Source organism: Tiliqua scincoides, chromosome 4 (genome assembly GCF_035046505.1).
Source record: "Tiliqua scincoides isolate rTilSci1 chromosome 4, rTilSci1.hap2, whole genome shotgun sequence".
Taxonomy (NCBI): Eukaryota; Metazoa; Chordata; class Lepidosauria; order Squamata; family Scincidae; genus Tiliqua; species Tiliqua scincoides.
In genome coordinates, this window is record NC_089824.1 from 102,342,395 (window position 1) to 102,367,200 (window position 24,806).

Consider the following 24,806-nt stretch of genomic DNA (forward strand, 5'->3'; position numbering starts at 1 on the left):
GCCCAAACCCCGGCCTGTGGGCCAGATGCAACCCTTGGCGAGCCCCAATCCAGCCTGTGGCAAGCCCTCAGTCCCCAGCAAGCCTCCAGCCCACCAGACACTTGGACTCCTCCTCATTGGCCCGGCACAAGCTTTATTGGCATGAGGGCCAAGCTCATGCATGAACTGAGGGCCGAGCGTTAGAGCTCTTACAAGCTCAAACGTATAGCTCAGGAGCTTGCGCAGAGACTAAGGCAGGTCTTTCCTCTGCAGCCGCTGCTGCTCTCCTCTGCAGACACTGCCATACCCACAAGAGCAGCGCAAGAGAGCGCTCTACCACAGCCACCCTCCATCATGGCTGCTGCCAGCGCACCTTCTGCGGCCACCACCAGCGAGCCAAAAAGCATGGCCACTGCTGCTTCTTGCCCTTCACAGCTGCTTCACAGCCCCTTGTAGATGGGCTGAGGGGTTGAGCAGGAGCACAACAGCATTGGGAGAGAGCCCTCCACCATAGCCACCACATTGTACAATTTCTAAGTGTGTGGTGTCTCCCATTTCATCCCTTGGTGATACTTTTTTATTATTATTCTGCTCTCTCAGATGGGGAGGGGTGTGGCTGAGCAGGTGGGCAGTATGGCTTCACGTTTCTGTGTTCCATTTCTATTTTTTAAAAAACTTGGAAGTGACTGGTGTCTCCCATTATGTCTCATGGTGATGCTCATTCCTCAGGTGTATCTGGTTTTACTTTTTTTTGTTGTTGTTCTGCTGCCTCTGGTGGGATGGGGGTTTGGGCAGCATGGCTTCATTCTGTGTCTCCCTTTTCTATTTGGAAAAATATCAGAAGTCCTTGGTGTGTGTATTTAAATTTATTAATTTATTTTTCCAACCCTTGACACTGTGCCAGATATACGATGCAGCCCTCGGGTCAAAAAGGTTGGAACCTCCTGGAGTAGATAATATATAGATAAATTTTTTTTTGTTGAAAATGTATTTTAGAATAACTGTTTAAGATATGATACCTAATGTTATACGATTCTGTAGAAGAATAAAGTAAAGTAGATTTAGAACTCCACACTTGCCACACAACTTTCAATATCTGCTTTTTATTTCTGATAAAATATCATTTTTATTTCTAATTTAAAAAAATACTCAACAGTTTAATCTTGGTACAGGTGAATATATAGGATTATCTTGTTATTGACAAAATTACAAGGGAAGAGTTTTAGAGCCTAGGCAGACCAGACTCTTCCTTTGCCATTTGCTGTGTAGTATACACAGAGGAATTGTAGATGACTGCAAACTGCTACCCCCAATAGAATTACTTTTATTTTTTTTTATTTAGCTTTTGCCAAAATACCAATTCAATATAAATTGTTAAAATTTCACTAATATATTTGCGCCAAATTGTATCGTATATTGTTCTGCTTGACAAAACCCTCCATGTCCTATCATCAACACAGTTGCATCATTAGCTTATGTGAATTCAACTATACATGCTTGGCCCAAAAAAAAAAATCACAACCCAAAACAACAACTTAAATAGTGAGAGTGAAAATGTCCATCATTCCACTCAATAGGAAATATCCAAGAGTGAGCATGAGATGAGAGCAGGCAAATTTGCACTAATCATCATCTTCTTCTTTCACTGTCATATCACCATTGACATAGTAATCATATCACCATTCTCATCATCGTCATAGACTAACAATATTTTCAAGGGTAATATTGTCTATGTGCAGATTTTGCCTTCCACACTGACTTTAGAACTTAATTTCTATGTAACATATGATTCCACTGTTCATTTAAATTGGTGCAGTCCTAGAGACCAACTGCATCACTTCTCATTCTGCAGTTTCTACTTGTGATGGAGCATTTGATGCCTGAAGGCCACTAGATCTGTGGTATCCATTGACCCACGTTCACTTTTGAAAGATGTTCTTTCACTGTGAAGATACTTAACATATGCCAGAACCCATCAGCAACTCACAGTTAAATCTGAAATTGCTTCTTAGATCCCAAGTTCAGGCTTCATTCAACACTCCTGCCTCTATCTTTGGCTCTAACAGCCTCAGAGGACCTCAGGTTCTAAAATACCCACAACAGCAGGGTGACAGAGGACAGTTTTACATTGTGAATTTAAAACCTGACTATTTATATATTTGAACACACACACAGGCTCACTCACTTGCCCTGTGCATAATCATTTGCTATCAGAACATCAACACTTGTGTTGATGAGGGAGAGGGAGAATTGCAGCTGAATTGCTGATGCCAAGGTAGAAAAGGGTGGGTCATGTTGCAGGAAGAAAGGTGTCTCCTTTCCCATGCTTGTTCTAGTATGGTCGAAGGCCAGGGAACTAGAGGGCACTAACTGGGAGAGCTCTACACACCTATAAACTCATTGCTTCTGGTACTAGTTCCTTTCATTGGAATTTACACTGCTCCTGTGCCCCCTGCTGGAGTCAAGAGGGTACTGTGCAGTCAATTTGTTATAAGCATCACTGAGTGATGAAGGTAACACAAGTATACCAACCACCTGTAATTACAACAGACAGGGTGCATTCACATGTGCATGCAGAGGGACCATTCTTACACTCCAATATCCCCTGGAGTGCACAGTGATATATTATACTTCCCATAGAATCTTTGTAAGTGTCGGTCAGGCTGCTCACCAAGCAGAGATGTAAAAGGTTTTTTCCCACTGAAAAGTTGTCTCAAAGTGCTGAGTATTTGTTATCTCCCACAGGGAAAAAAAATGCATCTACTCTAAAAGCAAAGAAATTAAAGGGTGCTCTTTAGGGGACTACACAACCTTTTGTTCATTTTTTTGAGTTCTATGCATTTTTTCCGCATAATTTCTAGAATCATCTGTACAGTTCAAATTCATTTTTATAACCCAATTTATTTGGGGAGGATTAAAAAAAAACTTACGTACTTTAAACTACTTCTTCACTGCTGCCTGGGTTGGCTGTGGCAAAGGCTTGAAAGGACAGGTGCCACCCAATGAATTTCTAAAATCCACATCCACCTGATGCTGCATCCTGCGGCACGTATAGGTTTTAAAAAATGGCCAGTATCAGAAGGCAATTGCACCTTCAAGTTCTTGCACAGCCAAAACTGGCAGCAAGGAGAAAGCAGATGAAGGAAAGGGTTTTTTTAAAATTAAAAATTAAAAGAAAATTTTAAATTAAAAATTCCTGAAAATGTATCAGTATGAATTGAGTTTTTTGAAAACAGAAACTCACCCATATCCCAGCTCCTTTGTTTTGAGGCAAGTTGAATGCGCTCTGTTCGATTTGGGATGAAATAGTGCATGCTGAAAATAAGTGCATGCCCCACTGGAGTGGGCATACCACTGGAGTGGGCTAAAGCTGCCTCCCAATTCTAACAGGAGTGTAGCTAGAGGGGGGCAAAACGGTAAGTACTGAAGGTGCCACAGAGTGCTGTGGAAGTGCTCTCCCACTCACCATAAGAGCCATTCCGGGCAGTAAAGGCAACATGTGGGAGATTTGGTTCGGCAAGCACCTGCATGTTGCCATCACTGACAGGAATGGCTCCAATGGTGAATGGGAGGGCCCACTTACACAGCACATCACTGCGTCTGCAGTACTTACCATTTTACCCCTCTCTAGCTATGCTACCGATTTCTAAATGAACCCAGTGTGGGGCTGGATTTTGCTACCCTTCATTTGTACTCCAGACTGCACATAGCTGAGCACATGGCAAAATTCAAATTATTCAAAATGGTAGCATCTGAAAATTAGCCAAATGCATCATTCTACACTCAACATCTGCATCTTCTTTTACTCTAGGTTCTGTTTCTTGGTGCAGTGCTGAAGTAGGACAATCTGAAATTTTTAAGAGTGTCCACCAGAGGGATCCACACCACATGTTCTAAAGATGGTCAGTAGATAATTACAAACTATTTGTTTCTGAGCAACTCCATTATCATATCGTAGTTTACAAATGTAGGCTATACAAACACTGACTTGCCATGCATTTATATTTGTTTTACATACACCCTTAACACCAAGCGGCTTTCCACCATGCATACAAATGAAGTGTACCTCAAAGTACCATTTCCATTAACAGACACAAAACACCACTTGACTGTAAGTACAGTAGTGTCCTAAGAGTAGAACCACAGAGATTCAGGAAGCATCCTGTGACACTGGAGCTGAGCAATCAGGATCTCACTGTGGAGGCAAACAGATGCTTATCTGGACAAGAATCACCACTTCACTTACTTCATTAAGAGATCCATGGGGGACTCTCAGTTACCCAGGGATGGGAAGAACCCTAACTCCATCTCAAGAAGAAGATGTGTGATGGTAGAAGGAAGACTCTCCACTGAGAGGGACAGAGGCAGGAGTATGCAACCCAGACAAGTCAACCCAGGAAATGCCTTCCTGTGCATATATCCACGATGTGACAGAGAGGTTGCCAAGACTCATAAAATCCAGTGACCATTCCAACTGTTTCATGCAGGAACAAATGATACAGCCAGAAGTGGCTTTGGAAGGCTCTGAAGAGATACAAGGCTCTGGGAAGGAAAGTCAAGAAACTGGGGACACAAGTGGTGATTTCATCTGTCCTTCCTGTCGAAAGACAAGGCACAGCAAGACAAACCAGGAAACTGGCAATGAACAGCTGGCTACAAAGATGGTGTCACTGGGAATGCTTTGGCTTCTTGGACCATGGCCTACATGCTATGAAGTACTCTGGAAAGAGATGGGTTACACCATAGAAGAACTGGGAGGAATGTATTGGCAAGAACCTTGCAAATTAGGAGGGCTTTAAACTAAATATGCAATGGGACAAAAGAAAAAAACACCACCACAGAATCAAATACACTGGCAGGCATTGGAGACAAGACAGAAAGAGACAAAGGAAGAAAGAGACTTGCAGGGAGGGTGATCAGATTCACAAGAAACTGCACAAGAGATGCTAATAAGAGGAGTTATCTGTGGTCTTATGTCTATATATAGTAATAATGCATGGAACAGCAGAAACAAAAAGGACAAAGTTGAAATCCTAATGCAGGAAGGCAAGTACAAACTCCAACATAAATTATAGAAACTTGGTGGGATAAGGCCCATGGGTGGAATACCGGAACTTGTTAAAATGAATACATCCAACAGAAACTTTGTGGAAGGTGCATTATAAGTACATAATGTAAACACCTGCACACAAAAATTGAGGAATTTGAACATGGATGTGACACAAACTGCCTGGATAAGAATAAATGAAGCACAGAATAAATACATTAAATATTTTATATGTATTTAATATATTCTTATTTACAGGGTGAACCAAAAGTAGGTGGACAGTAAATAAATACAATATAACACAAACACCATAGTTATAATGAACACCATCGTTATAGTATAACCCCAACACAAACCCTATGCCACCTACTGTCCACCCACTTTTGGTTCACCCTGTATATTCAATACCACCGTGCCAACCCATCCATGAGGCCAACTGAAGCAGTCATCTCCAGCTGCATATTTGTGGGGAGCCCTATCTCTGTCCACCTACTTGCCTTTACTGCTCTTCCTTCTCCTCTCACTCCCTGGATTAGAAATGGAAGACGAGGACAGAAAAGATGAGCAGATGTGGAGGGGACAAGACTGCCAAGATATGGACCTCAAAGGTCCAGGACCTGCCAGGACCTCAAAAGGTAGCGTTCTCGGAAGTGCTACCCGTTCCACACGCAGGGCCAGCTAGGCAGGCAGAGATCAGGGGTCTCAATGCGTGGATGAGACGGTGGTGTAGGGAGAAGGGGGTTTAGATTTGTTAGGCACTGGGGAACGTATTGGGACAAGCGGGGCCTGTACAAGAGGGACGGGCTTCACTTGAACCAGAATGGAACCAGACTGCTGGCGCATAACATTAAAAAGGTGGCAGAGCAGCTTTAAAACTGATCCCTAAGGGAAAGCCGACAGGAGCCAAGGGGCATCCGGTTTGGAACTCCTCATTCCTATGGGACGAGGATGGGGAGGTTAGAGAACAACAAGGTAAAGGCAGAGTAGGAGAAGAAACTGGGAATGGTAGCATGATGGGATGTGATAGATGGTTTGGCACAGTGAGAGGATGTGGGGACAAAGGAGCTAATAAGCAGCCTATCCTGGGGCATTCCATGTACAAATGCTTTTATACAAATGCCCGAAGTCTCCAAGCAAAGATGGGAGAACTGGAATGTCTGGTGACAAGGGAAAACATTGACATAGTGGGCATAACATAAACCTGGTGGAATGTGGAGAATCAGTGGGATACTGCAATTCCGGGCTATAAACTCTACAGGAGGGACAGGGAGGGGCGTGTTGGAGGTGGGGTGGTTGAAAGAGAAGATGTTTCAGACCTCATTGATAAATTAAAGATCAATAAGTCACCAGGCCCAGACGGCATCCACCCAAGAGTTATTAAGGAATTGAAGAATGAAGTTGCTGATCTCTTGACTAAAATATGCAACTTGTCCCTCAAAAAGGCCACGGTGCCAGAGGATTCGAGGATAGCAAATGTCATGCCTATCTTTAAAAAGGGAAAGAGGGGGGACCCCGGAAACTATAGGCTGGTCAGCCTAACATCTATATCAGGTAAGATGGTGGAATGCCTCATCAAAGATAGAATCTCAAAACACAGACACAAACAGGCCTTGCTGAGGGAGAATCAGCATGGCTTCTGTAAGGTTAAGTCTTGCCTCACAAACCTTTTAGAATTCTTTGAAAAAGTCAACAGGCATGTGGATGCAGGACAACCCGTGGACATTATATATCTGGACTTTCAGAAGGCGTGTGACACGGTCCCTCACCAAAGGCTACTGAAAAAACCCCACAGTCAGGGAATTAGAGGGCAGATCCTCTCATGGATTGAGACCTGGTTGAAGACCAGTAAACAGAGAGTGGGTGTCAAAGGGCAATTTTCACAATGGAGCGAGGTGAAAAGCGGTGTGCCCCAAGGATCTGTCCTGGGACTGGTGCTTTTCAACCTCTTCATAAATGACCTGGAGACATGGTTGAGCAGTGAGGCTGCAAAGTTTGCAGAAGACACCAACCTTTCTGAGTGGTGAAGACCAGACATGATTGTGAGTAGCTCCAGAAGGATCTCTCCAGACTGGCAGAATGGGTAGCAAAATGGCAGATGCGTTTCAATGTAAGTAAGTGTAAGTCATGCACATTGGGGCAAAAAAAATCAAAACTTTAGATATAGGCTGATGGGTTCTGAGCTGTCTGTGACAGATCAGGAGAGAGATCTTGGGGTGGTGGTTGACAGGTCGATGAAAGTGTCAACCCAATGTGCGGCGGCAGTAAAGAAGGCCAATTCTATGCTTGGGATCATTAGAAAAGGTATTGAGAACAAAACGGTTAATATTATGATGCCGTTGTACAAATCTATGGTAAGGCCACACCTGGAGTATTGTGTCCAGTTCTGGTCACCACATCTCAAAAAGGACACAGTGGAAATGGAAAAGGTGCAAAAGAGAGCGACTAAGATGATTACTGAGCTGGGGCACCTTCCTTATGAGGAAAGGCTATGGCGTTTGGGCCTCTTTAGCCTAGAAAAGAGACGCCTGAGGGGGGACATGATTGAGACATACAAAATTATGCAGGGGATGGACAGAGTGGATAGAGAGATGCTCTTTACACTCTCACATAACACATAACCAGGGGACATCCACTAAAATTGAGTGTTGGGCGAGTTAGGACAGACAAAAGAAAATATTTCTTTACTCAGTGTGTGGTTGGTCTGTGGAACTCCTTGCCACAGGATGTGATGACGGCATCTGGCCTGGACGCCTTTAAAAGGGGATTCGACAAGTTTCTGGAGGAAAAATCCATTATGGGTTACAAGCCATGATGTGTATGTGCAACCTCCTGATTTTAGAAATGGGCTATATCAGAATGCCAGATGCAAGGGAGGGCACCAGGATGCAGGTCTCTTGTTATCTGGTGTGCTCCCTGGGGCATTTGGTGGGCCACTGTGAGATACAGGAAGCTGGACTAGATGGGCCTATGGCCTGATCCAGTGGGGCTGTTACAGAATATTAGAGAGTGGTAGGAACGGAGATTGGCACATCATTGGTTAAAGGAGCAGCATTTGGCATGCCACCTCAGGCATTAGGAAATCTAGGGCCAGCCCTGCAATACTGTCATGAGAGTCTATTATTGTAGACCTTGTGGCTAAGCAGCAATTATGAATGATGCTTTCCTAAAACAGATAATCAGGTTCTCCAAGAGGCAAGTCCTGGTGGTAATGGGGGACCAACTACCATGACAACTGCTAGAAGTCAAACTCAGCTAAGAGTGGGAGGTCCAATAAATTCTTGACTTACCTTCTGGACAATTCATCATTCTGAAGGTGAACAAAAAAGAAGGGGTGTCAGCTATCCTGTACTTAATTCTTGCCAAGAGCAATAATTTGACTGAGGAGATGAAAGAGGCAAGTACCTTGAACAAAAGCAGCCATGTCATATGGAATTCTTGATACTGAGGGAAATATCAAGGGTCAGATACATATCCTAGAAAGTTGATTTTTAAATCAGCAGAACACAAATAAGTCTGCAATCCTATGCACACTTTCCTGGGAGTAAGTCCCACTGAACATAATAAGACTTACTTCTGAGTAGATATGCATAGGCTTGTACTGCCAGTCATATTTTAGTCATATTGGAAAACAACAGTCCAACAGGGATGGAGTTTTTCAAAAAGTGAGATACTGAAGACACAGAGTTAAGAAGAAACAGCTATGGAAACCAATGTGTCTGCAAGTAGAACTTTCTGAAAAACTGAGATGGAAGAGGAAAATGTATAAGAAGTGAAAAGAGAGTGAGGTAACAAAGGAATATTACGCAAATATAACCTGCACATCCAGGGATGATGTCAGGAAGGCTAAAGCACAGAACAAGAGGCTGATGAGGGATGCCAAACACAACAAAGGGGTTTGATTTTATGATGTTCAAAAGAGGAGAAAAGTCAAGAAAGCAGTAGGTCCGGGCATGGAGAAGATGGGGATGTGTTTACACGTGACAGACAAAAGGTAGAGCTGCTCATTTCTTACTTTGCATCTGCTTTCTCCCACAAGAAGAAGGTAGAAGGAATCCAACAGTTACACTAATTAAGAAGTGAGGCCATCATGACCTAGAACAAGGGTCTCCAAACCCCGGCCTGGAGGACAGATGTAGCACACAGTCAGCCTCCATCTGGCCCACAGCCAGCCTCTGGCCCACTTGACTGAACACAACCAGACCTGTACTCCGGTCACAACTGGAGGGTGTTCTGAGGGCCGGGGAGACTGTGTGCAGAACACCTTCTAAAAGCCTAAAAATATCACTTCCTGGTTTTCCCAAAAACTGGAAGTAACTTTTTTGTGCCCTCTGAAGGCCTTAGAACAGTGGTTCTCAAACTGTGGGTCGGGACCCACTTGGTGGATTGCGATCTGATTTCTGGTGGGTTGCAAGAAGCTGGCGGAAGCCATCTTGGAAGATGGCAAAAGACCTAGGTGGCGCCATTTTGGAAGTGGGCAAAGCCTGGGCTTCGCCATTTTAAGCTTCCCGGCATTGAGACGTAACTAAGAGCAGCTTGCACATGTGCAAAGAAAGCAGCGTGCCGCTTTTCCCCAGAAAGCGTGCTGCTGCCTTCCAGCTGGACCTCCCTCTGCACTTGGAGGCTTCCCTCAAGGGGGCCAATCACGGAGTGCAGGCTTGGATTGCAGGCAAAGAAGGACCAGGAGAGACATGGACGAGCCAGCCTGGCTTCTACCCACCAACCTTTGTCAGCTTGGCTGCCTTGATGGGATGGGCTGCCTCGGGGTTGCAAGACAGAGCAGCTCCCCCCCCCCGCAGCTGGACTGGGCTGGAAAGTGTAGGTGGAGACCTGAACACAGGGCTTGGGTGAGTAGAGGGAGACCCATGTGATCTCCCCTCTTGTGAGCCTGCTTTGAAAGCAGCATCGCCGCCGCCGCCACCACCCCACTGCCGTTTCCATCCTCTGCATCATAACCTCTCTCCCTCTCTGAAATCGCCTGGAAGCCTCAAAACGTTCCTGCCCTGGCTAGCACATCCTGTCTTTATATCTTTGCTGGGCTGAGGGGGGATCCCTGGTTGCCTGGCTGCCAAGAGAGCAGCCAGGATGGGGGGGGGGGAGGAGGGAGGGCAAGCCTGGCATGTGGGGGGGGAAGCACACAGGGAGAGTGCTGCTCCCCCAGCCACTTCTCTGATGTGCACCCTTCCCGTCCTCTTACTTCTTTCTTAGGCTACAATTCTGTCTACTCTTACCTTGGAGTAAGCCCCATTGCCAATAATGGGAGTCAATTCTAAGTAGACGTGCTTAGGCTTGGGGGAGATGAGAGGAAGTGTCCCTGCTTATCTTCCTTCTGAGGGCGATACTACTGTTTTTATTTCCTTTATTTACAGAAGCTCAAGCTACTTCTTGTATTGAGGTGCATGAGTAGGGTGCACTTGTTTCTGGCTAGTGCTGAGCACAGTATCAATAGCCACATCAATGTTTGTTAGTTTCAAGCGCAATACAAGAAGTAGCTTGAGATTTTGTAAACAAAGACAGAAATAAAAACAGTAGTAAATAAATACACAAATATTTTGTTCCAGATGTTGTTATATTTTTTGCTTGATAGCAATGGTAGTGAGGGCAGGGAGAATTGGAAGAAGCTTCTGAGCTGGAATACTGTCTCTTGTCATTTACAAGAGTTTCTAGGCAAGAATTTCCTGCTTGATGACATCACTTCTGGCTCTGACTTCACAGTGATGTCACTTCCTGTCTACCAGTGTCCAGCTTCTGAGCTGGAATACTGTCTCTTGTCATTTACAAGAGTTTCTAGGCAAGAACTTCCTGCTTGATGACATCACTTCTGGCTCTGACTTCACAGTGATGTCACTTCCTGTCTACCACTGACTACCAGTGTCACTTCCTGTCTACTACCTGTCTACGTCATTTCTGGCTACCAGAAACAAGTAGAGTACCATAGGCTCTGCCTTGGGTCTTGTGCTACCCAACATTTTGAGAAATGAATTGGATGAGAGAATAGAGGGAGTGCAGATGATACAAATGGGACAGGGGGATAGCCAACACCCTGAAAAACCAAATCAGGATTCAGAATGCTCTTAACAGGCTCAATACAATGAACCCTTACTAACAAGATGAAGTTCAATAGAAACAGATATTCTGCACTTTGGGACAAAAAAAAAGAAATCAGAAGCACACATGCAAGATAGGGAAGGCAACAGCATCTTTGAAAAAGATCTAGATGTCTTGGTGGACCACAAGCTGAACATGACAAGTATGATGCAGCTGCAAAAAAAAAAAAAAAAAAAAATAGATCCACTATTGGGTTGCATTAGCAAAGGCACAGAGTTCAAAAGTAGTAAGAGTTCCACTCTATCCACGGAGCCTATCCACAGATTTTTCATCCACAGATCTGGCTCAACATGGGTCCCCCAGACTGGCACTGAGCCCTCCAGGGGCTTCCCCAGGCCTCAGAATGCCTTATAAGGTGAAAAAAGTCACTTCTGGTTTAGGAGTAGGCCACCACCACCACCCTGCTTGCTACTTCCCAATTTGAAAAACACAGAAAGCAGGCTGAAAAGGAAATGTATGGAGGGAAAGCAAAGTGAGGCACGGGCTCTGAACACACAACAGGCCACCATTTCCCTTCCCCTCCATACACTTCCTAGAGAAGCAGAAGTGGAAGAAGTAATGAGAGCAGCTGCTGCTGGGCCTTAGTGTTCATGCAGTCCATCGCTCTCGCTCTCTCTCTCGACTGTGGAGCAACTGGAACAGGCTTGCAGCAGTCCCATTTTCTCCTCACCTGGTTGCTCACAGCAGTAGTGCTGGTAGAAACAGTGGTTCACTGCTGCTCCAATCCTCTTCATGCTTGCTGTCAGCAAGCAAGAGGAGAATTGGAATGCAAAATGAATTTTGGGCATTTGAGAGATGACAGGTACCCCTCCCAATTCACTGCCTCCACCAGCCCACCACTCATAGCAGTCATCTCACCTCATGGTGGGATGGTCCTGCATTCATTAGGACCAAAATGCAGCCTAAACATATTTTTTTTAATTACATTGAAAAAAAGCACACACAGGTCTGCCTTGGCACAAATTTTTGGGTATGGATCTGGAGACAGAAAGGACAGATTTTGGTAGATTAAAGTACTGTAGTCTCATGTTGCAGGTTGTATTTCAAGGCAGATCCTGAGCTTGGAAAAAGTGAAGACCCCTGTTTTAAAACACTTAGAAAAAACAACATGAGTAGCATACAGAGTAATGACTGAACGGACATCCAACATACAAGAATGTCTCGTAAAAGAAACAGATATCGATTCTTGCATGTTAGAGAACATCTTTGGAGACAACAATTGTTCCTGTTTTTGCTCGTCTGTATTAGAAACACTATGAGCTCAGACCACTGCAATCACAGTTCCTCTGGCCACCCAGAAAGGTTTTGCTGACTTTTGATCTCTCCTGTCCCTATTCATGTTCTAATCTGGAAACAAGCAGAATTAAAATGACATCTTGTGTTGCATGTGATTTAACTCATAGGAGCAGTGGGCTTTTCCCCCATCTCTTCCCAAAGTCCCACATCCTCTTTGGCATCTCACTCACTTCCTTCCTCTTTCAAAAAGCAAAGCACATTTATTTTTAAAAGCCACCTTTTTCTTTCTGTGCTTTGCTGAGAGACAACAATGATAGTATAACTCATAACCAAGAATTTCTACTTGCGGGTTGTGCTAGTGCAGCATCAACATATTTTTAGTAATACAACAACTTATCATTGCTTTGGACTGCAAATAAGGAATTTTAGTATTCTGGCTCTCATACAAACATAGGCTGATTGCCTCTTCAGAAAATACGTGACAGCATATAGCAACTAAATGATCTGAAGTGTTCATGAGGCAGCAATACACCATGTCCAGGATCACTCACTGTAATTTAAATTGAAATACCGAAAGAGGGCAAATAGACAGGGTAATGCTGGTTTGCAGTAGGGCAAGTATGGGAGTTGTGAGCATCATAAAAGTGAAAAGGGGACATTTGGCAAGGGCTGATACCACACTGTCAAAATGAATCTTCATTCTCCAGTGCAAATAGGCTAGGCAGCCTTAGGACAGCTCCACATTTCACATGGCCAACATGATTGCCAAGTACTGTACACCATTCTTACATCAGAATCTCCTGCAGAAAACACACATACACGGGAGATCTTGTCCCAATCTGAGACCCAAGATATGTGTACATGGATATTTAAAGGCACGTCAGGTTTTCCACACTTTGCTTCAGGGAATGCTGATGGAAGACAAGAGTACACAAAACAAACATGTTTGTAGAATAAGCTGTGAAGCAGCCTTTAGGAGATTGCTCTCAGTAAACTTTAGAGGTCACCAACAATGTGAGAATTGTTCCATTATCTAGGCTTCCCATCCCATTGCCAGCCAGTTTAAGAGTCAGTTTGAGATTGTAAACTCAGAGGACCAGTCTTTTTGTTTATTACTCTGTGCAGTGCCATGTCATAGCACTATAATTCTTCACCACTACCATTGCCTTCAAAAGAATAGAAGCTGTCACAAGCAACATAATGAATCCTTACGAGCATTCTTCCTTTTCCTGAGTGCTACCCCATATTTCCTATTCTTTTAAAAAGAGTCTGATGTTTTACTCCATCATTTCACTACTAGAGGAAAGAAGCCTAGGTTTCACACCAGCTCTAGCATCAAGATTATAGATGATGCCTGTTTCCTCCCCTGCTAGGGGTGAGGGGCAAGGATAAAAGCAGGCATAGGCAGTGACTAGACATAGCCCAGAAACCTCTTTGTTTTTATAGTTCTCAGTCTAAATTTTTTCCGGTATGAGAGGGATGATGTGAATGCCTGGGTAGCTCTGCCCAGCTGGCCAAGCACAGAATCTGACTTCAATTGCCAGAGCATAAGTCATTATTTCACAGCTGAAGTGGACTCAAAGCAACAAAGTGCAAACAAAGTTGCCAATTTCATGGTTATTAACCATAAAGCATTGCAATCACCTGCTTCAGTGCAGCACCCGCAGCATTTGGCAGTGCATACGTGGTCTCAAAGTCAAATTATAATTATAAATCAGGAAAGTTTCCAGAACAATTGTAAAGCTTTCTAGCAACCACTCATCTTCAAACTTTAAACTACACAGCTTTCTTCTTGTGTGTGCACATGCCATTTGGGCACCTGCATTTTAAACTACTTAGCTGCCAATAACAGCATGAAATACGTGCTTGGATAAAAATCAGTTATTTAAGCACTCACAAAATATATTTTTATCTCTATCGCTATCTCAGGATTGTAGTGAACCCAAAATCAAGTGGGTCAAAGGAAAAAACCAGCAGTAGCATGATGTTTACAAATCTATGCATAACTTCCGCTTTACTCAAAAGGCAACAACCTCCGGCAGTTTCAGGTTTAAATAAAGCACATGGTCTTGTTTTTATTATTGTAAAGTTACAAAAACCGGAACAGAAAAGCAGATTTCAACAGTTAAAAAGACAGGTTTCTTTATACGAATAGTAGCTTTGTTAAAACTCATGAGGTTCTGACAAATGAACAGTAAAATGACAAATGACTTACATTTCAAAGTTAAACATGTCTCCGTAATCAAAGCAAGCAAACACTTTTCAGTTACCTTAAAAAAACTTCCCCTCACATTCAGACACTGAGCTTCCATGGCTGAAGTTGACATTCTCTCTGGGAAAACTCCACTGAGCTCCTCCTAAAAGCAAAGACATTTTTAATAGTTAGTCCAGTCTGTAGGAAATTCCTTTCTAAGCCACAGGAACAGTCACAACAACAGTGTTGCCAAGATCTTTTCCCGTCAACAACACAGTGCCATTCATTTTCAACCAGAGTCTTAACATATCCTTTTGGTCTCTTATTTCCTGTGAATTGCACTTTAAAGACAGTGCTACTGGCATTTCCCCCTCCTCACAAACAATCCTACATGTTACTTCTGATGGATTTTAGCAGGCTCATTAAAGAAGAACACAAATGCATAATGCTTGCTTTGTTCGCTTGACCTCAGCCTGTGCACATTGAGCAAATACTAGAGGGAGGGTGCCACTAAAATCCTGAACCTAAGATTACAGAACTAAAGCATTATTACAGAAAACTGCACAAGGAAAGGGACACTATGCACATTACTCCAAGGGCTCAAAGACAGGTTCACAACAATAAACTGCAACAACAAGAACACACACTAACCCCACAAACTTTTTTCAATGCCAGGGCTTAGCCCTGTGACAATTAAAGAGAAATGCCTGAGTAATGAGCCAAGTATTTTTCCCTCACTCTCATATCAGCCACAGATATGGGATCACAGAGCTAAGACAAGAGTAACATGTACAGCCTACACCACTGCTACCAAATTTTAAAGATGTGTTTGGGTGGCTGTACTACAATGCCGATAGAAGGGAGTTGTTCTCCCCTGAAACTCTACTGTACCAAGGCTCCTAAGTATGGCACTAGTCCACTGGTTCCTAACCCATGGTCCGTGGACCACAGGTGGTCCACAAGTCCCTGAGAAGTGGTCCATAAAGTTTCAGGGAAAAAATTGTTTTTGATCACTCTCAGAGTCTCACTGAGTAAGCGCTTCCCCCATGGACCACCGGCAAAGAACAGACTGCCCACAGCCGGCAACAAAAGCAGCAACCCAGGAATCTTCCCTATAAAACTAATCTTCTCTAATCATACAAATTTAATTGATTTTTGTGTGCAGGGTGGTGGTGGGGGTTGAATGTGGTCCACAGCAATTCTAATTTTTGCCTCAGTAGTCCATGGGCTCCTAAAGGCTGGGAACCACTGCTCTGGTCACTACAAAATGAATGTAGGGCACTGGGGTGCCCAAGCCCCTGGCCGGGGCCATTTGCGGCCCTTAGGGACCTCCAATCCAGACTGCGGGAAACCCGCAGTCTCCAATGAGCCTCTGGCCCTCCAGAGACTTGCTGGAGCCCGTGCTGGTCCAATGCAACTACTCTCAGCGCAAGGGATGACTGTTTGACCTCTTGCGCAAACTGCGGGCCAAGAACTTCCTTAGCTGTTTTGCTTCTGTGAAGCAGCAGCAGCTAAAGGAAAGACCAGCCTTGCTTTGAGCAAGGTCTTTTATAGGCCTTGAGCTATTGCAAAATCTTCATTCATTTATGTAAGTTCCATCTCTAATATATTCATTTGCATAAATTTATTCAAATTTTAAATGTAAATTTATTTTTTTCTCGGCCCCCAACACAGTGTCAGTGAGATTATGTGGCCCTCCTGCCAAAACGTTTGGACACCCTTGTTATACACAGTCACATACAACCCTTCCTAGGGTTAAAATCCTTCCTGGACTTTCAAAACAAAGCAACTGCAAGAGGCTCCAAACTTGACTGGAGTACCAACAGGAGGAGGTGCTTGACCTCTTTCTCCTCCAGTTTTCCTACTCAAAATCCTTTCTCACCAAGCTGATTTTCCACAAGGGATGCAAAGGAGGGCACCAGGATGCAGGTCTCTTGTTGCCTTGTGTGTTCCCTGGGGCATTTGATGGGCCACTGTGAGATATAGGAAGTTGAACTAGATGGGCCTAAGGCCTGATCCAGCAGGGTTGTTCTTATGTTCACATGCCAGAGAAAAGTTACATGCATCTATACCTTTTTCCAAGTGGGTGGAAAAATTGTTTGGATGGTGGTAGCACAATCCTGAGTGGAAGAAGGAAATGTTGAGCACCTCCTATCCCACCCACCCTGACCTACTCCCAATCGCAACCTCCCATGCCCAATCAGAAAACAAACATTTTTTGTTTAAGCCTTGTCCAGAGAATGTCATAGGCAACTGCATTCAACTCATAACTTGGCCTTCAAAGCTCATCACATTCAGTTTAATTCCAGATGTGCCAGACTGCACTGGAATCGTACCACTTTTTCTGGAATTGCAGGCAGAGATTCTTCATTAGAGGGTGTGACTCCCAGCACCAAATACTTAATCTTTTAAAAGAGCTTAAGAAAAAAAATTTATACACATGCACACGCACACACACAGTCTTGCTTTTTAAGCAATAAATCTCAAGATGAGGCTTACTGCATTCTGCAAAATAAATCAGTCATTGCCTTCAGCCTGTTCTTGCAATTTCCAGAATGTCATATAGAAATTAACCAGGTCAGCTAAATCACATTAAGAAAACAAATTGAACCATTTTTGACAAACTCTTGTAATTATTTGGAAATTACATTTATTGTAGAGTCTGCCTTTCTTTCATGCTGGAGTTCATGATGACTCACGAGAAGTCTCCCATCAACAGCAATCCATACATACTGTACAATCCATACAACTGTTGACTGACTTTGCTTGCCAACCCACAATTGTTGCCACCTCCAAGGCAGCCTCCTACACCCTTGCCTTTGCAAAATGCAGCCATCCTAACATCTTTTACTGAATTTATCTACAGTTTGTTTTAAACATCTATATCAAGGTACAAAAAAATTTACCATCTCCATGCCAGCTATGTCAAAATAAATAACTTTAGAGCTGTTCTACACATTAATCCAGTGATTTTCACCCTTTTTTGTCTCATGGCACACTGACAAGGTACTAAAATGGTCAAGGCACACCATCTGTTTTTTGACAATTGACAAGGCACACCATGCCACTGGTGAGGGGCTCACAACCCCCAACGGCCCTACTAATAAATAACCCTCCCCCAAACTCCTGCGGCACACCTGCAGACCACTCATGGCACACCAGTGTGCCATGGCACAGTGGTTGAAAATGGCTGCTAATCAGTGACTTTCAACCACTGCACCATGGCATACTGGTGCACCATGAATGGTCTGCACATGTGCCATGAGAGTTTGGAGAAGAGTTGTATTAGTAGGGCCATTGGCGGACTCAAGCTCCTGGCTGGCAGTGCAGTATGCTTTTTCAATTGTCAAAAAACTGATGATGTGCCTTAACAATTTTAGCGCTTGTCAGTGAGCTACGAGAGGAAAAAAAGCTGAAAATCACTGCATTACACAGAAAGATACAGCACATCATAGAGAGGGTATACTAAGCCTTCTTCCCCAGTATCCTAGTGCCAACATGTTGCATTTTGTATCTTGTAAAGACAGGTCCAGAGTACCAGCAGGAATGAAAGCATCTTCAAAGGAGAGGGGGTGTCAGGACAAGCGAGACTGGCAGAGGAATGGCCCCGCAATCCAGTCACCTCCAGTACAAACTGCCTCTTTCTGAGAAGAGGTTTTCAAGACTCAAGTATCCCACTTTCCTTCTAGGAACATGGAGATAAATTCTCCAGTAAAGTGCCTTAACATACTTCATCTGCTTCCATTATTTGCTTCTAGGTTCTACACTTTTCTGTTTACCCTTTCAAATTGTTCAGCAGGCTAAGAGATGGTGTAGTATAGTCATTAAGAGAATGAGTTGTCAGTCAGGAAGTTTCCAGTTCAGATCTCACCTCAGCCATCTCACCTCTGAAAGTTAGATAGGGAGGTAATAACATTGGCCTACCTTACAGGACTATTGCGAGGATTATCAAGGTAATGTATATAAGTTATTTGAATGCTATAATATAAATGTATTAAGGAGCAAGAATATTTACCCCTATTCTTGAGAATACACTCATAATACACATTCAGCACAGTATCTTGACAGTACAACATTCATTCCTAAGTACAGCAAGAATCTTCTTATATCAATTGATATTACTACACTGCCCTGTGAAAACGTTTATGTGTTATTATCTAGCCCAGAAATCCTTGCAGTGTTTGAAATAGTGTATTTTTATCTAGACCTTGGCAGGCTTCTTTTCTTTTGAAATTATTTCCTTTTCAGAGGTCAGCTGGGAGCCTAGTTTAAGCAGTTAACAGACATAGCTACACACAGGATTACATTCAGATTCAGGAGCCAAAATACAGGAACTGTCTATAGTGCCAGTACTTAATAGATCTCTTAACTCAAACGTTGCATTGTGTTAGTCCAGCTGTAACTGCAAACAAAGTACGGGATTTGTATTGGGGGTGGGAACAGAAGGCCCAACTTCCGTAAGCACTGCAGAAAGAGATGTTGTTCACTCTCACAGGCTGGAACAGGACAGTATGTACAGGCTTGGCTGGAGGCAAAGCACAGCACAAAGCAACACAGCAGAAGTTCACTGTTTGCATGGCTTTATGTGCATTTTATGAACTCCTCTCTGAACAGATTTTGTAAAGAATGTTCACAAGGAGAATGACTGGCAGACACACACATTTTCTGATCACACCAGCCAGGTTCCAATGTAACGGGACCCCATGGCTTCCTGCTACAAGCAACGTGCCTTGGAGAGCCATGGGCTTAAATGCTCCCCTTCTTCTTGCCTCCCCTTTTGTGCATGTGAAAAAGAGATTGAAAGTTTCAGCTCTGAAGTAAACCACAGTTCAGAGTTAATATGTAACATGGGAAATCTCTGAACAGATAGATAAAACAAAACAGGATCAAACTGTGGTTTCAGATGCTCGTGGGCTTTATTTCACTGTGATATGACCTAAATCACAGCTTGCCAAATTCCCATGCAGCACAGAACCACAGTTTACTTCAAAACAGAACCTTTCACTCTCCCTCCCTCACATACGTGCAGAAGTGGCAGCAAGAAGAGGTAGCAAAAATCTGCAGCTTACAAAAACTCGTTCTCACAGCAAGAAGTTTTCCATTGGGTCTGAACCTGATCACGACCTTGGTTTTTATGACCCTGGGTAGATTACTGCAGTGCATGTTATACAGTGCTCAAAAACTTCACTTGATTCCAAACATGGCACCAAATAGAGCTAGCCAGGCTGAAAATATTTTGCCAATGCTTAAGATCTGTACTAGCTACTAATTCAGCTAGTTTCCAAGCACAATTCAGACTACTGGGTTTGACCTTCAAAGCTCTAGAGGACTTATCTGAAGGACCACCTGCTCTGATACATCTGCTTTAACAACATCTGAAACTCTTTTATGGGCATCCCACCTATTCAGGGGAGTGGGTAATGACTAGGGACATATTTTTCCAGAGTAGCATCCCATATGTGGAATCCCTTCCCCAGAGACATTCATTCAGAACCAATTCTTTTTTATTTCCAGGATTAAGACACTCAGGTATTTGATATTCAGCAATGCTCTCTTACAGCACATAATGTGGGAACTGATGTTTTAGCAGAATACTTAATCCAGAATAGACTTCGAATACAGTAAGCTTCATTCCAGAAACTGCCAGTTTAACTGGCGGTTAAGCTGTGTGTGTGTGTGTGTGTGTGTGTGTGTGTGTGTGTGTGTGTTTGAGAGAGAGAGAGAGAGAGAGAGAGAAATACTGTACATGCAGCAGCTCTGACTATATAAAAATGAAACACTTTTGCTTTTAATACTCCATCACTTCAGTCTCTCCCCACCTCAATTTCTTATAATACAGCAACTTGGTGCCTCCTTCCCCAGTGTAAGACTAAGTAACATATATAAACTACTCCATCATTTCACATGGGGAAAGCAAAACATTCCATGTATTAATCTGAGAGATTTACCACTTGAAAACCACTTTATGCAGAGGATCTGATTTAGTGTGCTATGGGCAGGGACACAAGTGTCTGAAGTAGCTGAGAGCATATGTGCTGGAAGCTTTTCACTATAAACCCAATGGGGGGCTTAAAAATGCAGATTCCCACTCTCATATCAACTGATTGGCCATATGGTTTTACTATTACTAAGTGCTCCATTTCCTATTTATAGCCACCACTATAAACCTTAACTGTTCAAGTGCTGCTCAGTGTAGAATGCTGCTACTCTGGAAATCTCAGAAAAAGTCAAACACCACATTCTTCTGATTGTAGTGATGACATCCTATCAATCAAAAGGACAACACTTGACATTATATATCTTAAATAGCATTTCAGAAAATCATAACTTAGGGTTGGGACCTTTCATTTCAAAATAACTCTAGCATTTTAGTCTTTCTGAAATTGTGCAAAGTTATTTTTTAAAAAGTGAGCTAAAGGCACAGCCCACATTGCTACGCTGGCTGAAAGCAGTCCTGGGATGAGACAAGCAGTAATCACTCAATTGACAGAGAGAGGTTCAAAGTATGATCAGGGTTGACTTGTTTGTGTTCACAGTGGCATCGCTAGGGGGGTGCGGGCCGCACCGGGTGACATGCACAGGGGGGGTGACGTGCTAAAATCACAGTGGTTAGGAGTAACCCCATCATATTATATACTGTTGGGTGTGGAATTTTGAGCAGAATGCAATGCAAAAAAAACCAGAGTGAAATATCTCCTTTCTATCAAACGTTATGGCTAAAAAACTGGAGAACAAAAAATGCATGGATCCCTATGGAAAGTGAAAGTGAGCCGTGTCACGTGTCTACTAGCGAGTAGGCAAACTTGCCTTAGTCCATCGGAAAGGGCAGGCTGAGAGGAATCCAACAACACCAGAATGGTCCTGATCCAATGAACGCAGTCCCCAAAAACACCTGAGAAGGAAGTCCCTCCCTCCAAGCAGATGAATGTATTGAGCCCTATGGAAAGTGAAACTATGCCTCACAGCTGCATTTACTCATGAGTAAGCAAATGTGCCTCGGCTGGTGGTCAGGCCAGGCAAAGGGGAATGTGAGTCCATCAGAATGGTCCTGATCTGATGGAACTGGAGCTCAACAAATGCTCCAGAAGGCAACTTCCCCCATCCCCTACTAAAAAGGATCAAAACAGGCTTCAGCTGATAAGATGAACTTTTTTGAGACTTGCAAAGCCAGGTGGATCCTGACAGCGATCTGGTTTAAACAGAAGTTCTTAAATTGAACTGGGCACTGCATAGGGCTGAAAACCTTACTGGTTTTGGAGGGGGGTGTTATTGCAGGCAGGCTACAGAGGAAATTCACTTGGTGAAACAAGGCTGGCTTCTGCTTATTTAATTATTTGTTTTACTTTAATTATTTATACTTATTTATTTTAATTTGCCTGATGATGTCACTTCCACTTCTGGTGGGTCTTGGACAGCTTGTCATTCTAAAAAGTGGGTCCCAGTGCTAAAAGTTTGAGAACTGCTGAATAGGGTGTTAGTAAGTTGACATCCTGGGGGTGTGTGTGTGTGTGTGTGACACCACTAGTGACTAAAATCACAGTTTGAATAATACCATCATGTTACATATCAACCAATGTATAATTTCATGCAGAATGTGTTCTACCTTTGTTCTATCAAAAGGTACTGCCAAAAGACCAGTGGGGGTGGAGTGATGGTACATCACCACTCCCACCACCTGGAGTGTTGCCCCACCCACTGCATGGGGGGGGTGACATGCTGGCATACCACACCAGGTGACACAAACCCTAGTGTCGACAGGGAAGGCCGACAGGAGCCGAGGGGCATCCGGTTCGGGACTCCTCATCCCTATTGGATGATCCAGTGGGGCTGATCCAGTGGGGCTGTTCTTATGTTCTTATGTTATGTAGTGACGCCACTTTGTGTTCATAACAGTGGCTGAGAGATCAACAGACAAGAGCCATTTTTCAGAGGCGGAGCATCAGTTTTGCATTTGGTAGATCCCAGGTTGGATCCTTGGAATACGATTTCAGGCTAGGAAGGACCCAACCAACATCTGTATAGCATATTCTGAGGCCTGCTCAAACATGCAGTTATTCCATGGAAAACAATGCATCCATGAGTCATATCCATGCATTTCAACTCATATAGGATCTGTGACCACGTTCTCATTGCAACCCAGAAGGCAGAAGCTGTGCTAGTCTCTTTGACTGCCAATCATACTTCAGCAAATGTCCTGGGCCTGCAAATATCCCAGCAGCACTTGCCGACTGAAAGGGGTGGAGGCTTCCCCCTGAGACTTGCCGTTCTGGGACCAATCAATATCCTGCTCTTGCCAGAGTCAGTAGGATTCACATATTTGTCTTCTCTGCCACCATGCAGGGGGATGAGCTGCTTGCACAGGAGCAAGCTGCCGGCTATTCCTTGGGGCTTGCAACATAGGATCTTGCCCCAAAAAGGCACACTTCCAACCTCCCCACACCCATACTCAGACAAGCAGACAAAAATATTTAATGCTCCTTTTCTACCTCACTACTATGTGACTAGGACTCCTATACACATTTTCCCAAGAATAAGCTACATTAAATACAAATGGGATGTCTTTGTAGACATGTATTACACAGCATTAAATGACTCACACACACACAGTTCATAACACTGAATCAGACGTGCATTTTACATTCCACTGCAAAACAACAGTTACTTCAGTGCTCAAAGTTTTATTTTGTTGCTACACAATTTCTTATGTATTGGTTATGACTCCAATATGTAACCTGCACTTCAGCTTGGCACCAGCAGTAATGATTTACTGGAGTTAAGAAAATGAAACTTGGCTATCTGAACTTATTATAGATAGTGTTTAAAGTGATACGTCATAGTAAACCATAAAACAGTCACAAATGAAAGCAAATATAACCAAAACAATTAGAACACCAACACCTTCTGTTCACATCGAGTCCCTTGCAACAGTTTTATTGTTTATAGGTCCAGAGCATTTAAGGCTTTCAAGGCGAAAGCACACATTTAAGACTAGAAATGAATTGGCAGCCAGTACTGTTGATGCAGAACAGGAGTTTGTGATGAATCCTGTTTTTCCCCCTTTTTCTATTTTCCTGGGTTTTTGGACATTTTTAACTATCCAAAAGGTCCTATGCAAGTTCAACAGCCTAAAAAGCTGTCAAGCAGCCTTTGTCTTGTTTAAAATCTAGCTCTACATATGTTTGTCAATTGGGGAAATTCCTTCCTACCTGGAATAATGAGATTGGGATGGTTTAGTGATTGGACAGCCAAACCTGTCTTATCAGATCAAAGGGGGGTCAGGTGGAAGAACCAGGTGGGTTCCACTTTCCCAATATCAAAGCAAATGATGCATTAAATTTCCCAGCCAACAGGAAGTGGAGGTTGTCTTTTCCCAGTCACTTGAGTAACCTATTCATTGGGAGCTCAGAGAAGCAACCATCAATGACTGGAGATTCCTTGAGCAATGCAAGTAGTTTAAACTAGGAACATCTAACTAGATTATGATGGGGGACTTTTGTTGCTTTGTCTGCTAAGTGACTCCAGCCAATGTGGAAACTTCCCTGGATTTTGCAGGGTAAGGTTGAAAGAGTTGTGGGCTAAGAGTTTGAGAAGCATCTGAGGCCCACATGCTATGTGTTAATTATTACTGCATTCATTTGGTGAAAACTTTTTCTTTGTGTTTTCCAGTCAAGCTCAGGTATTTACCATCAGCCTTCTTGTACTTTTACTACCCACCTTTCTTTCCCCATATTGTTTAATCCCTCTTTTTCAGTCTTTTACTAAACTAGCTACATTTTGACCCTTTGCCTACCTGGGCCATGTTTTCAAGTAATTCAGTGGATTGTCACATCTCTTCACCCTGCAGACACTATTGTGAGTTAGATTTTTAATAAGAAGCTCTGGATCAGTGCTCTCCTGGAAGGTGTTCCTCTCCCCCCCCCCCAATAGCCATCCTCTGCCTTGTTTCTGTAGCCTGATGGCAGAAGATACAAACTACCACGGTTTTCTCCCAATTCAGCTACTGGTCCAGTATAGAGAAAACAAGAAGCAGGAAGGGTCATGAGTGTTAACCACTAGGCACTACTCCTTTGGTTAGTCTGCCTTCTCTTAAGAACCCCTCTCCCTGACAGAGCTATATAATTCTTAAAAGCATTTCCTGCTCTACAGTCTCAAACCAAAGAGACATGAACATTTTTCTGAAATTAACAACTGAGAGAACAAACCACAAATCAAAATAAGTAACTCTCACATTTGAAGTTTCTCTGA

At 43.4% G+C, this 24,806-nt stretch overlaps 1 protein-coding gene across 2 annotated transcripts in view; it reads right to left on the reverse strand.

The window, feature by feature from the left end:
- The window catches only part of RIN2 (Ras and Rab interactor 2), an 80,943-nt gene that overhangs the window by 37,516 nt on the left and 18,621 nt on the right, over nucleotides 1-24,806 (reverse strand). For both annotated transcript variants that reach the window (XM_066625129.1, XM_066625128.1), the window contains one exon: nucleotides 14,638-14,724. In XM_066625129.1, the coding sequence (XP_066481226.1) occupies nucleotides 14,638-14,694 (57 nt within the window). In that variant the 5' untranslated portion in view covers nucleotides 14,695-14,724. The remainder of the gene's footprint in view (nucleotides 1-14,637; nucleotides 14,725-24,806) is intronic.